The sequence below is a fragment of the Rhinopithecus roxellana genome, chromosome 10 (assembly GCF_007565055.1).
Source record: "Rhinopithecus roxellana isolate Shanxi Qingling chromosome 10, ASM756505v1, whole genome shotgun sequence".
Taxonomy (NCBI): domain Eukaryota; kingdom Metazoa; phylum Chordata; class Mammalia; order Primates; family Cercopithecidae; genus Rhinopithecus; species Rhinopithecus roxellana.
In genome coordinates this window covers 5,643,579-5,661,413 of record NC_044558.1, presented here as the reverse complement: position 1 = coordinate 5,661,413, position 17,835 = coordinate 5,643,579, and the positions used below count along the sequence as shown (strand labels likewise).

The following is a 17,835-nucleotide window of genomic DNA, read 5'->3' as shown; positions in this document are numbered from 1 at the left end:
CTTCTAATGACTCTGATGTCTCTGCAGCTCCAGGCAGAATCTGTCACAAATAGGCACAGACACCCAGGGTTCCAGGCTGTGGCAGCCAGTGGGCACAGTGCCCCCCAATCACAACACATCCTCAGTGGGGTGGGAGTAGAAGTGGGAACTGGGGCCTCTGGGGCTGCTATGTAATCCAGGAAAGTCAGGTAGCCGGTGGAAGGGCAGGAGCCCCAGCAGAAGCAGGCCTGGGTGCAAGCCCTAGTTTTTTCAGGTATCAGCAAGGTAGGCAGATCAGACATTGGAGAGGACTTTGAGCAAGTTATTTTCTGGGCCTTGGGCTCAGGCAGCCCCTTTCTGCCACTGACATCCTGTGACATTGAGTCATTTTCCCACATTAAAGAAGCTTCTTGGTGCATAGTCCTCCATCCTACAAAAGGCCTGTGAATTCTCTGAGGAATATAATTCCAAACTCACAGCTAGAAAAATTATATCCCAGAAAGGATGACCAGCCACTTAGTCACTGATCAGTGAGATGGGAAGCAGGATCCCACTCCCTTCCCAAAAGCACCAGGAAAACTCTGGTGAGAGGCCAGGCCCTGTCATTTGCACCCTCAGCTCCCTGTGTTCCCAAGCCCCCTCCTTGGTCACAGCACCCACCCAACTTCTCACTATTTGCTTGAATGTCTTCTCACTGAGGCTGTATGATCGGGGGAGGAGGGCACAATGTGGTGTTCATCCCATTTGCTGTTCCCCAATTCTAGAGCCATACCTGGCCTGTGGCAGGCATCCTAAGTGGAAGTCTGTGGAATGGTGAATGGATGCACGGCACTGGGAATGCTGCAGGTGGTACTGGTCATGCTCACTTCAAAAATGTAGAAGAAAAGCAGCCTAAAGCCTAGAATCAGAGAGATTGTGATGGGGAAGGGACTTGTGGGAGGGAGAAAAGGGGTATGTGGGGCCGGAATGCTAAGAGCAGGGAGGCATCTTCAGAATAGGGTTGTACATCTTCAGAGCCGGTTGTACAATCTGGATGGTCATAGATGGAGGTGGGGCGGAGGAAGGGAAAGCCTTCCTCCTTGACAAGGAGAACTCTATGCCCACCCTTGTGCACGGTGACATTCTGGATCCTTTCCAGTACATTCTCCACCACTAGAGAGAGGCGGCATACCTTTGCAGGCCAGAGCCATAGTTGATGAACTAATAAAATCATATACCACTGTAATGACCAAAGACTTGCCTGATGCAATGGCTTGGTATGTCGCTAACATGGGCCTAATATGTTTTAGGTAGGGTGGCTGTGTAACTCATCTTTCCATTAAGGACACGTTTGCAGGTGAAGGGAAGAGCTATTAATCATTATGCCAGGAAAACAGATGCGAACTGGAACTGTCCTGGGCACAGCAGGAGGTTTGGTCATCCTTAGTCTATAATCCTTTACCCTTCTCATCTCATCTCATCCTCACAATACCTCAGGAGATAAATATCATGACCCATATTCTGCAGATGCAGAAAAGGAGCCCCAGGTCACACAAGTCAGTGGCAAAGTGGAGACTGGACACTGGGCTATTGTCACCTAATTAAATGTCTTTCCCACTCTACCTTCCCAAAGGAGGTCAGGAGATGCACTGGGATTCAGCCATGGCTGTGTGTCTACATCAGCTGCCCCTCCACGCCCCCCAGAATTACTGACTTCAAATCTCTTGGAGTAGAATCAAAATACTGACTTTTACTAAGTTTCTCCTGGGCACTTTGATGGAGAACCAGGATTGGGAAAACTGGTTTAGACAATTAGTCCATGGCTAATGGACCCATCATGGAAATGAGATATTTATGGATGTTCTTTTTTTTTTTTTTTTTTTGAGACGGAGTCTCGCTCTGTCGCCTGGGCTGGAGTGCAGTGGCCAGATCTCAGCTCACTGCAAGCTCCGCCTCCCGGGTTCACACCATTCTCCTGCCTCAGCTTCCCGAGTAGCTGGGACTACAGGCGCCTGCCACGTCCCCCGGCTAGTTTTTTTTTATATTTTTTAGTAGAGATGGGGTTTCACCGTGTTAGCCAGGATGGTCTCGATCTCCTGACCTCATGATCCGCCCGTCTCGGCCTCCCAAAGTGCTGGGATTACAGGCTTGAGCCACCGCGCCCGGCCTGGATGTTCTTAACCCTTTGATGTTGATATCAAGGGAAATAATCATCTTCCTCCAGCTCAAAGCCGGCATGTTTTGGAGACTACCATCAGAGGCAGACCCAATGGCTGGCAAATCTGGGCCAGGAAGCCTCTGGCGGTCTCCTAAGGCATCGGATTAGGTGACAGAAGGAGGCTGCTTGAATTCCCTTGCCTGAAGGTCTTTAGGAACAGGAGAGAGACACCTGTCTGAGCTGGTGTAGGTGGAAGTGGGGGCGAGAGTGCTGTCAGTCATACACTGACAGTCTCCACACATAACTAGAAACTATCTTTTTTGACTATTTAGAGGTAGCTGGCAGAGAAGGTTGTTGGGAGCAGGGGGACTTTGTCTGCAGACAGCAGTATGCCTTGGAGGGCAGAAAGGCTGGATGTGTTCAGGAACCCAGGCAGGGTCTGAAAGGGACAGACTGCACCTTCATGATCCTCCTTCCCCTTCCAAATGTGCAGGCTGCACTTTCTCCCCGTGACCTTGAGTTTGCATTGATTTCCCAAATGCACACATGGAGGGCTGCTTGAGTCTCTCTCCAAACCACTGACATTTGATCAAGCCAGTTCATTGTGAAGGGCAGAGAAAGACAGACTCTTCAGTGCTGTTAAACTAGGCCTTGGGGTTTTGAAAGCTCTTAGAGGTCACCAGGTCTAAGTCAGTGCATGATAAAGCCCCAGTCGGTGCTGTGTGAACACCTGCCAGGTTGGACCTCAGGTGGCTCATACGATTGTGGGACAGCACTAATTCATCTTGGTAAATTAAAAATCTGCCTTCTAATGACTCCTAGTGACTAGCCTTTGCTCTGCCCCCAAAGCCATGATAAGGCCACATGTAAGTCTTTCCATGTGACAGTTTTTGAAGTATTTTGAAGACCCTTATCTTATCCCCAAGTCTTCTCATCTTTATCATTGGTCCTTAAAAAAAAAAAAAAAAAAAAAGAGGAAATCCTGGTAGAGGAATGCAACAGCCCAAACCAAGAGGAACTTCCTGTAATAAGATGGGTTCCTCTACAGTCTAGATTCCAAAGGGCCCCAGTGTAACTGGACACGTACGAGTACATTGAAACACCACAGACACTTGCTCTTTGGGTTCTTGCCATCATTCATGTATTCAATACTCATAGATCTACCAAGCACAGAGTCAGGCACGAGGAAGCAAGGCTGGCCCAGTCCCTGCCCTCATGGAGCTTGCAGTCCATGGAGGATGCAGACAAATGGGGGTGGGGGAAAGACATTTATCTTGTGTGATACACACTGCAATAACAGAAGGTCAGGGTGCATTGGGAGCGCTCAATCCAGGTTTTGCGGGTCAGACAAGGCTTCCCAGAGGAAGGATGAGGAAGTGAGAGGCTGGAAAGGAGGGAGAGGAAGAATTTCAGAGACAGCTGCTGGCGAGGATGATGGCCTGTGAGGCAGGATCCCTCACATTTAATGGGAGAATATGTCGTGTGCTGAGAGGGAAGGGAAGAGACTCAATGGCAGACGTGGGGGAGGTGCAAGTACCACTATGGCTTTGGGTCATGCAGGATGAATGAGCTGTGGGCCAGCATTAGGGCTGTGGGACAAGAACCATCGCTCATTTCTTTCTGATCCAGTTAGGAAGATACACTTGAAACCCTGGGCCAAGGTGCTAGGTTTAGTTCCTCATGCATAGAGAAGCAGGCAGGGAAAGCTTTTTTTTTTTTTTTTTTGAGACAGGGTCTCACTCTGTCACCCAGGATAGAGTGCAGTGGTACAGTCATAGCTCACTGCAACCTTGAACTCCCAGGCTCAATGGATCCTCCTGCCTCAGCCTCCTGAGTAGCTGGGACCACAGATGTGAGCTACCACGCTCGGCTAGTTTTCTCATTATGTTGCCCAGGCTGGTCTTAAACTCCCAGGCTCAACCAGTCCTCCTGCCTCAGCTTCCTGAGTAGCTGGAATTACAGCTATGAGCCACTATGTGTGCCCAGCAGGGAAAGCTATTTGTAAGATTGAGGACCAAGTACCTGCCATTATCAGTGGATCTGGGGAAACTGGTTTAGCAGTGGGGTTTGCATGAATGATGACATTTAAGGGGAGATAGGAGGTCCTATTCTACAAATCCCTTCCCCACGCTGTCTGAACATCTTCATTCTGTTGAACTAATTAAAAACAGCAGCATGTTCAGACACAGGTATGTCGATGCATTTAGTGGGTGACAAGGCATTCATCATCCATCCCTTGCTATGAACTTGTAGTATCAGGTTGTCTGTCTTCTGATCCCCAGCTAGGATCAGCACTGAGGGGATGGAGATGTGATGGGAGGTGAGGCCACTGGGGCTGAGTGGGAGTTCTCATGGGGCTTGGAGGCCGGCTGTAAGGACTATGCACCTGACCCAACAAGAGTGCTGGGGCGGCTGGTTTCAGTGAGTCCCGGGGGAAGCCCAGTAACTTCTATGCAGGGTCCCAGCCTCATCCCTTTGGAGACATCATCTTTGACGCTTTCTTCCCACCTCCCCTGTTCTTTTACCCCTCAGCCCCTGATGCTCCTTACACCCACTGGAAGCAGACTGTCTTCTACTTGGAAGATTACCTCACTGTCCGGAGGGGGGAGGAAATCTATGGGACCATATCCATGAAGCCAAATGCCAAAAATGTGGTAAGTGCCGAGGCCACCTGTGTCACAGAGCGGGGCCAGGGACATAGGGGAGAAGGTCCCCATGGAGCTGGCTCACTCAGGACTCACTTGCCCAGACTCTTAAGTGTCTCGGGAACAATCAGAAACTTACTGAGGGAGGCAGCTGGTAGCCACATGTGGACGTGACTGGACCTCATTGAGGGACTCAGGCTTGATCCCTCAAAACTCAGCAAATAGAGGTTTTCCCTGGGTCCAATTCTGGACTGTCTCGGCTTTGAAGACAGCTTCCAGCTCTTTCTGTGAGAGGCTTTCAAATAAATGGGTCCTACCTCATTTAGCATGAGCTGGGCCAGGAGATAAGCTCCTGGTGGCTGGAGGATGTTTGGTATCTCTTCAGCTGGCCTAGTGCGAGGGAGACCGGCTGGCGCTTTCTGGGCAGCCCCAGGTGTGGGCATGTGCGCTAAAAGTATCTGCAGAATGCTCGGAAGGTCACCTCATAGAACACTCAACCACCTCAACCAGTTTACTTCCAGGATGAACTCGGAACATTTTTTTTTTATTAGAGCAGGAAGGATTTAGGGAGAAATGGAAGAACTTCCTGTGAAGACAAGGAGGGAGCAGAATAAATTCCTGTGGGCTGTTCAGGGGAACCCCTTAGATAGAAAGCTTTAAGACGCCGGTGCTACCCATCCCTGTGGTGCCGGGGGCAGGCGGTGCCAGAGAGTGGGGCTGTGGCCTCGTACCCAGACGGCTGCCTGACCCTTCGCTCTCTCTTTGCCTTACAGCGAGACCTCGATTTCACAGTAGACTTGGATTTTAAGGGACAGCTGTGTGAAACATCTGTATCTAATGACTACAAAATGCGTTAGCACACGTGGGAAGCTGCAGAGAGCAAGGAGAAAAGGAACTCTCGCCTCGATCTGCCGTGCCGTCCCAAAGAATACCGTTTGCAGGACTACACACCTGAAAACCAGAGTTTTCAACTCTGCCTTGAAGATTGGTGAACTCCCCAGGGCTCCCGCGGACTCCGCCACTGGACAGAAGGCCTCCAGCCCCTCCGCTCTGCCCTGGGAGCCCTTCACGAAGGCTTTGTGTTGCCAACAAAGAGCGACCTCGCGTGCTGTGGCTGGGCCCCGAGGGTGGAAACGTATTTGCGTCTCCCTGTCTCCTCCTTAACTGTGACTCTCCGGGTCTTCTGAGTTTTGCATGCTGCGGGTGTCTAGGACAGATTGCTTCCACTAGAACCTGGAGACATAGCATCTTTGATAGCATAAGCCAGATTATCTGTGTGCGGTGGTGTGTGTGTGCGTGCACGTGTGAATGTGAGCCACATAGTTGATATTTACCCACAGATACCTGTATATGCATGCATATACAACCAAGTGGGTAGACCTAGGTGTTCACTCAGAAGGGTGTGTGCGTGTGTGCGTGCGCGTGTGCCTAGAATATATATTACTCTCAGAGGAGATTCTGTTGCTTTTGAATAGGAATTTGTTTTGTGATTAGTTCGCCCCTTCCCCACCCCTTACCAGATGTTAAGCAGCTATGAAACATTCTCTGTACTAGCTCTGGTCTCCTTTTGACTGGACTGTGGCTCTGAACCCTGAGCATAGTACCACGGACTCCGTGGGCACTCAATAAACACACATGAGAACAAAACCGTGGGATGGCTGGTTCCTTGTGCTGTGAAGTGGGAGGACTGGGGGAAAGCCAGAGGCCACCATGGAGTAGAGACTCAAGGGCAGCAGCACCTATGTGGGTTCACGTTTGCTCCTCAGCAGAGAGGTCAGGGCTGGCCTAAGAGCATCTCTCCCATGGTCTCTGAGGGGTCCTGCCTTAGAGGGTGAGAAGAAGGTCATGGAGCTGGGATTGGGGACAGGAGCTAACCAAGAGTGCACCAGAATGGGAGGCTATGCATAGCCTGGAGACCTGTTAGGAAAATGTCCAGCCTTGGTCCAGGCGAGGTAAGAGTGGAATCTATGAAGGATGGAAATACGATGTACTTTGCAGAGCGTGGTGGAGTGTTTTGATTTGGTCTGGTCTTGGGTTATGCTTTAGCTTCCAAGACCATGAGTCTTGTCTACGTCACCTCCCTGGAAAGAGACATTCCAGGTGGGGGAAGGAAGAGGGGCCATTTAGAGATGATGGGTGGAGTTGATGGGATCCAGGAATGGGGAAGGTGCAGGGGAGACCTCGGGCCTGGCTTTGCATGGGCGGGGAGTGCTGGTGATGGCAGAGCCCTGGATAATGATAACTGAACCCAATGGCAATAGCTTCTGCACTTCCATAACTTTCTGATGTCCATGGACTTTGTCAATTCCGTGAAGCCTTGGGAGTTACACACAGAGGACTTACCCCAGCCATTTGGTAGCTGAGGTGAGCTGGGCCAAGGTCTCAAGTGCCAGTTAACGTGCCCTCCCCTGCCCTGCACTGATTCTTCCGAGCCTGGGGCCCAGAGGCTAAGACTGTCTTTTTTATACTTAGAGAAAAACACAGTGAAAATTATTTAATGCTGTTTGTGTAGATGTATCGGGCAAGAAAAATAGAAAAACTTAACAGGGGACAGAAGCAACTGTGTTAGAGGAGAGAGGAGATTGAAGGAGGACATTGGAGTGGGGGCTCCCTCCGGGGGCGTTTGAGGAGAGTTCAGGGGTAGGTTTCCATTGTGGTGAGAGTTGGGGTCCCCTGGATTCTGCCTACTGACCTGGTCTAGCCTTGGACAGGAAGCCTATTCAGCCTGGTGTAGGATCCCATCCATGGTCAACCAGCAAAATCCCACATTGTCAGGAGCCCAGTGGAGAAGCCAGAATGATGGCCTTCTGGGTGCTCCAGGCATCTGGGGCCTGCAGGCATCCCTGACACCCCAGGACCTGGGGAGGCTGCTGGGGCAAGAGGCTTGGGGGAGGACCAGACTGAACAAAGGCCCAGCAATCTTTTGGGCCTCTCTGGCCATCAGAGGAGAAGAGGGTCATCCCAGGGGCCGATGCTGCACCCACTCCCATCTTTAGCTTTCTGGAGCGGTGCAACCCCTGGGCTGCCGCACCGTCACCCCTCCCCGCCCCTGGGCTGCAGAAGAGAAGCCTGCAATGCATAAGGGATCAATTTCACAGCAGCCTCCTCCCTCCTGCTCAGGGGAATGCTCCAGTGGGAATTGTCATTTATTATCCCTCCGATTCAACGGGAAATAAGCAATCTCTGCTTCTAACAGCCTCGGAATGGAAGTCAGTGCTTCAGATGAGGTCTCGGACAACAACAGAGATGCCATGAAGATGACTTCACTGATGAAACCTGTTTTTTCCTTGACTCTTTGCCTCTTTTTCGTTTTTGAGATTGTACAAAACCCTGTAGAGACTTTCTCGCCTTTCACTCTTCTCCTGCTCCCGGGAACTTTGCCCTTGCACTCCCAACTCGCTTCTCCCAAAACGTGATCCTCTTTTGTGACTGCATCTGGGCTTGTCTGTACGGAGGCCACTCTGTGCTTGTTCTGAAGTCCACGGAGGCATAGTTTCTCTCCCTTCCTAAACCACAAGCTCCAAGGGCGGGGACCTGCCTGAAGAGAGCAGAGTAAGGGTGGCTGGTAAGAGAGTGGCAGCTGACCCAGCACTTGCTTGACTCCCATGGATATGTGCCCATGAGCCCCTGCCCCCCACCCAGGACCTGCAGGCTCCAGCCTCTTCTATCTGTGCTCCTTGGGAGATGCCAATATTTTTTTTACTTCATAAAAACCACCCCATGGAGGCCATCTGCCCTAGATAGACACAAGCCTCTGTAAACTCTATGGGCAGAAATGAGGTCTTAGCCAGGCCCTCCCTGAACCCATCTCTGAAGCCTCCCTCTCCCCTTGACGTCAAACCTGCAATCCCACCTACAGACTCCACCTCACTCCAGACCTCAGTAGTGGCATGAAATTAAGCCAGACATCTTGGCCCATCTCTGCATTGCGTTCACCTGGCCTGGAGTCTGTCCCCGGCCTAGTGGCAGTTCTGATCACCCGGCATGTGCCCTGCCTTGATCTCCTTGGTCTCACATAGTATGAGGACTCTGTCTTGTTCTTGCAAATCCCCCTCCCTACCACACCGAGGGCCCCAGCCCTGTTTTTGGAATCCTCTTCCCGAAGAAACATTTTTCAGGATCCCTGCTACCTGCCTGGGGTTCTGACTAGCATCTCTCTGGATACCTTGTTTCTGAGTACAGCCCTACCTAGGGGCATCTAGATTTCCTTAGAACCCTAGGCTGTGGCATATTATACCCAGACCCTTATTTTGTTGTCTGGTGACTTCCAACGTAAGTCTGACTTCCCGAGGAGAGGTGATCTGTCTCCTCAGTACGTGTCTAACCACAGTGGATGTGCTGAGTTCCAGGTCTGGAGCCTCCAATGTCCCCGTCCCATTGGAAGCAATTAGTTCATATTCAGCAAAGGCTCAGACACAACATATTCCAGTCCTGGATACTTAAGAGGCTTCAGGCACTGACCTAGGAAGCAGCAATATAGCAGAGACAGCAGGCATAATGGAACTCGGTGATTGTTAGTGTCTAGCTAGGCTGGTCCTGCTCTTGCCCAAATCTCAAGAAAATAAGGTCCCTCTGCCATTGCCTACCAGCTCCAGCTCTACCCATCTCATCCCGAGGGCCAGCCACAGTTCTTAGCCCAGCTCTGCAACACAATCTCTGTCAGAGTAGGTGGTGAGCTATGTTGCTGGTTGGCTTATCTCAGTCACTAAGCCCTAGAAACAGAAAGAGAACATGCTTGAATTTCCTGCTTTCTGTGAATTCCATGGTGGGGTGGGGGGCAGCCTGTCATTTTCAGAGAATGACAGTGCTCTGGGAGGCCCAGGGCCCTTTTTAAAGCTGGCAGTAGGTCATTTCTCACAATAGAAGTGCCAAAGGGAGTGTGCCAACCATTAGCTGACACCTAAGGCTGGAGAGCAGCTGGAGCAAATGGGGCAGAGAAAGCCGTAGCATGCGGGTCACCAGACCTAGGCCCCTGCTGTCCCCATTTCCAAAGGCAGCCATCAGCCGCCGCACAACTCTGCCACATGACAGGAGTTTTGGAGCCAAGGAACCTAGTCACCTCTCAGCACTGCTGCTTACTAACAATGTGACCTTGGGCAAGTCACTATGAGCCTGAATAGCTTCTTCTGCTGAAAAGGAGACAACTCAGAATGAAATGAATATAAAATGTGTTTGAGAAATGCAAAGCACAATGAGATTCTAGTGATAACTGCTGCTTCAATAGCCATTCTGGATTGCAATTCTGCTCTTGAGAGGCACATTTAGATGACCGAGTGGAACCCCATGCGTCTGCAAAGGCCCTGAGGGCAGCAGGCACCACAGTCAGAGTCGAGGGCAGCAGCAGCCCAGGGTTTGGGGCAGCACTTCAGGTGAGAGGCTTGCAGAGCTTTCCAAAAGCCCTGGGCGGAAGTGGCCTGCTTCAGGGCTCCGGTTCACTGGCTCTTTAAGTGCTTCAGAAGTGGCCTGTGGAGATCTTAAAACCCATCTCCTAGCCCTCTGGCACGCTGTGACTAACTGGCACCCATGTATGTCCTTCCCTGGCACCAATAGGTGTATGTCTTTCCATTAGAATGAAAAGATCCTCAGTTGTAGAGAGGCCATAGACCCACCTGGGGCACTTGGGCAGGGCCTCACCTTCTGGCTGCCTCCGCATCTGTTTCTAATCACGAGAACTTGCTGGTGACCTTGAGACCGCGCCTAGTGTACTAAGCCCAGTGCCTGCTTTGCATACCAGGGAGAAGAGCAGAAGATAATCCAAAGTGTTATTTTACTTTGGAATTCAACACATGCCGCTTTTCCTGGGAGAATTATTCCTTTAGTCATATTTAGTTTCGGTTAATAATATATTGAATGTGTATCCTTGGAGTACCTATTCTCTTTGATGGCTGGAGTTAGTGGTTTGGAAGCACATTCTGGGGACCGGCAAGGGGAACGGGGTGGGGACTAGGCTGACAGGCTAATCTTGATGGCAGTAACAGCCACATCAATGCTTAAGACTTGTTTGGCTACACTTATCAGGAAATTACCAACCAACTCCCCACTGTCAGAAATTGCCATTAATATGTCAGAGGCACACTCCACTATGGCGTTATGAGTCAGAAGGCAACAGAAGAACAGAACTGTAGGGGTCCTTCTCTGTGCTCAGGGAAGGACCGGGCCTCCCGAGAAAACATCTGTGCAGGAACAGGCAGCAAAACCTAGAGACGTGGAAATGGTATGTCGCACACACAGCTCTGTGGTCTGGGAATATGGTGTCACCACGAAACATGGAGGATCTGTTAGGAGGCAGGAAGGAGGTACACTCACTCAGCACCTGTTACCTGCATGCTGGGCACGGCGTGCAGATGAAACTTGGGGTGCTACACTTTTTCAGCACGAGGCCCCGTTTCTGCACCCAGTTGGAACTGGGAGCACTACATGAGTGGTCTCTCCTGAACTCCTCCACTCCATACATATTTCTTGGGTGCCTCCTGTGTAGCAGACTTCTTGCTAGGTGCTGGGAATACAGCACTGAACAAAAGAGATGCCAGCCTGCTATCTTGGAATTTACTGGCTGCTGGAGAAGCAGACACTAAACAAGAGGGATAAATATTATGAAAAGGAAGCAGAGGCTGAGGGAGTTAAGAGACTGTTATTTAGAGCCTGAGAACAAGAGAGCTTCCCTGAAGATAGGACTTTAAACAGAGCCTTGAAAAACTGGGAGAGGAGGGGAGAGGAGGGGGAGATGGAGGAAGGATCCAGCAAAAATAGCCAGTGCCTGGGCCCAGCCCAAAGGAGTCCAGAGAGCTTGGCACAACTGAAAAAGAGGAGCCCGCAGAGGACCAGGGGAGAACCCAGAGAAGGGAGCCCTGAGACACGGTCTGGGCTCCGTGGTCAAGGGCCTTGCAAACCATGTCAAGGACACATTTTCCTTAGGCAATGAGAAAACACTGAAGGCTTTTTAGTCCTGAAAGTGACAGGACCAGATTTGCATGCCACACATGCTCACCATCTAATGAGCTCAATTTGGCAATTGTTTCCCTGGAAAAATGGTAATACGCTTAACCCATTGCCTACTTCAGAAAATCAACCCCAGAACAGGTCATCTGTAGCACCGGCAGAACCTCTAGGAACCACGAGTGAAGGATGGGGACTGAGGCTTCTTTTGGTTGCTGTTGTTGGCAGTGGCTTGAATACAGATCGCTTCGTTTTAGGATTGCCTTGTTCACCCGGAGGGAATCTGCAACCGGCCAATTTGTGCAACTCTGAGATCATTTGCATCGTCCTGTCTGGTGTCATGTCATACTGTTCTTCCCAGGAGGACAGCCTCCCCCTGGCTCAGAGTATGTCATCATCTGGGAGGGGGAAGGCAGTTGGAAGGGTCGGTGCAAGGCTGGATCTGCGTTTGGGGATTGCTGCTGTTGCTTCAAGCCCTGGGCAGCTGTTTCCAGGGGAGCAGAATGCTTGGCATCACTTTCAACTCACAGCACACGTTCTTGAAGCATCTTTCAGAGGCTCCGTGGGTTGTAATGGGTTTCTGATATCATGACAACTGCTTTTTGGCCATGGCTGGTTAGCTCTGTTGGATAGAGCATCGAACTTCAAGCCAAAGGCACAGGCTTCATAGACACGCAGCTCTGTTGCATGGGCATGGGTGATGCCTTGACCTCCAGCCAGCCATGGAGATGAACAGGCCTGGGGTTGAGCCTGGCTCCCCCAGTGAGTAGCTGAGACTGGCAGCGAGTTACTGGAATTGTCTGCTTCTGTGTGAATTCTTTCTCTGTTCGATGGGGGAGGATAATAACACCTTTCTCCCAGGGTTGCTGCCAGTGTCAAATGACACTGAAGGATTTAAATGAGATCATGTGAGATCACATGGTAATGCACCCCGGGGCACAGGCAGCTGCTTATAAACGGCAGCTCTTTCTCTTCTTGGAGCTGAGGACTCCAGACAAGAACATGCAGATGACTCCGGGCTCTCCCGAAGGAAAAACAAGTCCAAGTAGAGTCTCTCTCTACAGTGGGTCGGAGTGCTGGCTTCAAGTGGCCAAAGAAAGAAGGGATAGGATCCCATGTTGCTTGCCAATGATTCCAAAGGTGGCTTTGGAGATACTTAGATTAGAAATGCCAGGGGAAGGCCGGGCGCGGTGGCTCACGCCTGTAATCCCAGCACTTTGGGAGGCCGAGGTGGGTGGATCACGAGGTCAGGAGATCGAGACCATCCTGGCTAACACAGTGAAACCCCGTCTCTACTAAAAATACAAAAAATTAGCCGGGCGTGGTGGTGGGCACCTGTAGTCCCAGCTACTTGGGAGGCTGAGGTGGGAGAATGGCGGGAACCCGGGAGGCGGAGCTTGCAGTGAGCTGAGATCGCATCACTGCACTCCAGCCTGGGTGACTGAGTGAGACTCCGTCTCTAAAAAAAAAAAAGTAAAGAAAAGAAAAAAAAGAAATGCCAGGGGAATTCAGAGCAGGGCCAGGACTTCCAGGCATCTGAGGTCATTAAACGTGACTCGGGGCCTGAGGCTGCCTATTGCCGAGTGTGGAACGGGCCAGTCGGCAGGAGGTTTCCCATAGTGTCCTAGACTGAGGACCCAGAATGACCTGAGATAAGAAAAAGCACAGGGCAGTGATTAGGAGTGTGGACCCTGGAGCCGGAGGAGCCTATTCAAACCCTGATTCTCCCACTTCTGGCTGTGTAACCTTGAGCAAGTCATTCAGCCTCTCTCTGCCTCAGTTTCCTACAAATGGTGGTAATCCTATTATCTACCCTGTGGCACTGGGTAAGAGTTAAATGAGAAGCAAGCCAGGTATGAGATGAGCAATACATAGACTAGCTGCTCCTCCTGGGAGTTCTGCCAGGCTTTGCACACCTCCAGGACTCAGGCACATTGGCCGTTCTGAGCCCCACAGCCTGGCTCCTGTGCTCTCTGGAGGTGTGCGAAGCCCACCATCTGTGCCTCACACTCGCCAGGCTGCATTTTCAGTGTCTGTCTCCCCAGGAGACTGTGATCTCCTTGAGAGCAGGCTCTGCATCCCACTTGTGCTGACTGTCAGTGGCAAGTACAAGTCCCTAACCCATCATAGGTGCTTAATCCATCTTTCCAAATGAGTGAATGCTGACTTGATGCCATGGTGCCCACGGCAGTCTCCAACCTGCCTACTGCTCCTAATCTCCGAACCTACTCTCTCACCTGGGGCTATTCACTCCCCTGCCCTGGGCCTCGGTATTCTCATTTATGGGGGGAAGGTATTTGCCTAGAATGATCATGAGGTCCCCACTCAGCTGAAAGAAACGGTGATTTTTGTGATTCGACAGTTCTTATTTTGCGACCCTGGGCTCAGAGCTTTCTAAGAAGATCCCGCCCCCAACTGTGTAGTGGAGGAGAGTAGAATGGCTTATTTTTGGTGGAAGTTGGGGGTAGGAGTGAGAAGTAAACACTCGAGGAAGAAAAGAAGTTCCTGCCTGGGCTGCAGAAAGACACCGTGGAGGCTTTGCCAGGGAGTCGCCGGAGGAATGGAGGGCTGAACCGCCAAGATGTGAGGCTTCTCAGGCGCTTGACTGCTGTTCATCAGTGTGCGACTCTACAGAGATGACCCATTTCTTGGAAAACCGTTTTAATAACAGAGCAAACGGGATTAAGGATGCTGGCTGGTGTCTGGCCAGGACCGCTTGGCTCTCATCCACACGGGGAGTTACTTTGTCTTTTCTGACGTTGCCTATTGATTATCTCTGATAAGATTTTCTTTCAGGTGTTTCTCTGCAAAGTGTTTCTATTGAGTGGGCCTCTGGAAATGTGGTTTCTGGGGGCTCTGTGAGGGAAGAGGAGTAGGGAGCAGAGCTGGGTGGTGTCTAGGATCAAGGGAGGCCTGGGGAGCAACGGCCAATCGAGAAGGCAAACCTCATTCCACGTCTGCACAAAGTGAATCCAGGGGTCCTGGGGCCCGCTAAGCCCTGGCCCTGCCACCCCCAACCTTGCCCTGGCCGTCAGTCTCCCTGGGTCTGTTTCCACTGGGCAAGCTGCAGAAGCGACCTGTGAACTCCACACGGCTGTACACACATAGGTTTTTGTGTTATTCCCTCCCAGTCCACAAGCCACAGTTGGCTTTGAATATTCACGTTCATGGAGAAAACTATGGCCTGGAGAATTTCAAGTAATGAATGATCTAAAAATTTAATTTGACTTGAAGCTTGTAGTGTGCAATCCCCATGCCCTCAGCTCATTCTGAGAAATCCCATTTTCAGAAATCTGAGGCTGTCTGGATTTCAGTTTTAAACACTCAGTGTTTGAGATTTAATGACTTGAAGTCTGGGATGGGGGAAGTACAGTTGGAAGTCCTGGAAGCATGCTGGACTGTGGGAAGACTGAGATTGAAGATATGGCCTGGCTGGCAGAACAAACGCTTAACGTGTTAGAGCTGAGGTTGTTGCTTATGCAGTTTCTTGCTTTACCTCCATCCTCACACACCCTGGCCGCACCCACTACTCTGTGCTGGCCTGAGGGTGATGCTCGAAGGGCCTCCGGCCTTCCATCCCACCCCATCCTTCCACTCCTCTTTCTTCAGGCACAACTGCAAATCTGCTCATGTCGCTCTCCTGTTTAAACCCTACCCCCTCACCCCCACCACCACCACGACTGACCGGTGGCTCCTTGTGATCTACAGGCTGATACTGAAACTCCTGCTCGCCTGGGGTAGGCTGTCTGGCTCTGGTCTCCCATGTCCCATTCACTGTCAAAGTCCCAGCTGTGTCCCCCACTCCCGGAGTCCTCATCCTATGCACTGCCCTGGCCTTACAAGCCGTGTGTCCTGCACGCCTGGACCCCGTCAGCTTTCACTCTCCTGCTTCCCTGATTTCCTTCTGTTATTTACCCCACCAATCATGAACCTCTTCGTTAGAACTAGGAGTCCCCCCACCCCGTGCCCCCACCCAGAGTCCCACTCAATTCTCAATGTCCATAGCACAGGGTGAATATTCCTGATCTAAAATGCTCGCGACCAGAAGCATTTTAGGTTTCGGATGTTTTTGGATTTGGGATTTTTTTTGAATTTTGGAATATTTGCATACACATAATGAGATATGTTGGGGATGGGACCCAAGTCTAAAGACGAAATTTATTTGTGTTTCCTATACACCTTACACACATAGCCTGAAGGTGATTTTATATCGTTTGATAATTTTGTGAATGAAACAAAGTTTTGGCTGCGTTTTGACTGTGACTCATCGCATGAGGTCAGGCGTGGAATTTCCACCTGTGGCATCATGCCAATGCTTAAAACGTTTCAGACTTTGGAGGATTGTGGATTTTCCAGCTAGGGATACTCATCTTGTATTCTGCATCATCCCTCTCTCATTGTTTTCTACTTGCTTGCTGATATAGATCCTTCACCAACTTGGAGCTCCTTAATTCTTGATTTCTTTATTTTCATGTTCTAAGAGCACAGGGTATGGCATGGCACCTCAGCACATATTGAAACTTGGGTGGAAAGTATTTCAGGCCTTTAACAGTAGGACTAAAGAGGAGAGTCGGGGATGAAATCAGAATGGGTAGTGTGCGTGGTTTCATCAGTGTGTGTGTGTATGTGTGTGTTGTACACCCACAGACACAGGATGAGTCACTGTAGCCCCTGAGTCCACCTCCCTCCTGGGTGTAGACAATCAGCACTGACCGCTGGCTGGGCCACTGAGAGGGTCTGGCAGTACTGGGGAGGCCTCAGCACCCTATTGGGATCTCTGCTTTACTAATAACCTGCTGTGTGGACCTAAGCAAGTCACCAACATTCTCTTAAAGAATCCAGAGAGTGCAGGCTGTGTGGTCAAAGAGGAAGAGGCATCAAAGAGCAGATCTAAGGTCAAGAAAATGCTTGCAAGCTTGTGAGATTTTTTGCCATTATTCCATTCCATTACTGTTGGTACTAATAATAGTAATGTTAAACAATTGAAAAATAAAGGTCTTCCAGCTTCTAATTAAATCACAATTTCCAGCAGCAGTTGGGGAGTGGGGGCAAGAGTTGATATTATTATTTTTAGGGACAGGATCTCATTCTGTCACCCAGGCTGGAGTGAGTGCAATGGTGCAATCATAGCTTACTGCAGCCTTGAACTCCTGGCCTCAAGTGATCCTCCCATCTGGGCCAGGAATTACAAGTGTGAGCCACTGCACCTGACCTGCTTTTAAAAAATAAAATAAAAGTAAAATAAACTGCCAAAAATAAAGAAAAGACCCGCACGTGATTTGAACCTGCATCCACGGTTGAGAACCTGAGGTAGCCCCTCACCAGGGCTCATGCGGGCTGGGACACAGTGCAGTTGGGCCAGGGCAGTACTGCCCTGTCTGGGGAGCTGCTCCTAGACATGATTCCAGTGACTGCCATGCTGGCCAGGCAGCCGGCCACCTGCCAGGAGATGGGGCATATGAGAGGCCATTTAGCAAATCTCAAAGGGATGATGCTCAGGGATTAGAGGGGATGTGGCTTAATTTACAGCAGGAGAAGTCTGGGTTAGATCAAAGCCCAGAAGTGTTCCCAGTGAATATCCGTCCTTTGTGATGTGGGGACAGACTAGGAACCCTGCTGCCATGGAAGCTGTGAAACGCTCACAGATGCATTACTGGAGTTGTAGGGTTCTGGGTGCAGTGAACCCCCTTCCCAGCACTGAGTGGGAAGACGTTGCAAGGCTTGTGTGGAGCCAGCTGTGGACAGCAAGGGCAATGGGCCAGGGACCAGCTTGGCTGCTCACTGACCACAAACCCTGGGCGCGTCCCTCCTCCTGCCTGGGCCACAGTCTCCTTCCTGTCTGTGATTTGAGAAGGGAGCGTAGTGAGTGTAGTGAGCCAGTTTGCAGCCACTCTGGCGCTTGTTTGTACACACTAGTCAATGCAGAAGACCCTGCTGGCCAGGGGTGGGGGTGAGGGGAGGACTGGCTAGAGGGAGGGCGCCCAGGACTCACCCTCTCAGCAGAGGTTAGGGGTACTTACTGGTCTCTGGCAGAGTTGAGGGAACCCAGACCCCTGTGCTTCCAGCCACTCCTCAGACTAAAGGCTTCCTGTGCCACTGAGTGGGCTGGAGGGAAGGGGAGAGCAGGGGAGATGGGCC

At 50.9% G+C, this 17,835-nt stretch overlaps 1 protein-coding gene across 2 annotated transcripts in view; it reads left to right on the top strand.

The window, feature by feature from the left end:
* The window catches only part of PRMT8 (protein arginine methyltransferase 8), a 208,106-nt gene extending 201,698 nt beyond the window's left edge, over window positions 1-6,408 (top strand). The window contains exons 9-10 of one of the 2 annotated variants that reach the window (XM_010359170.2): window positions 4,649-4,770; window positions 5,535-6,408. In XM_010359170.2, the coding sequence (XP_010357472.1) occupies window positions 4,649-4,770; window positions 5,535-5,618 (206 nt within the window). In that variant the 3' untranslated portion in view covers window positions 5,619-6,408. The remainder of the gene's footprint in view (window positions 1-4,648; window positions 4,771-5,534) is intronic. The other variant, XM_010359171.2, reaches the window with a different exon arrangement.
* Window positions 6,409-17,835: the final 11,427 nt, after the last annotated feature.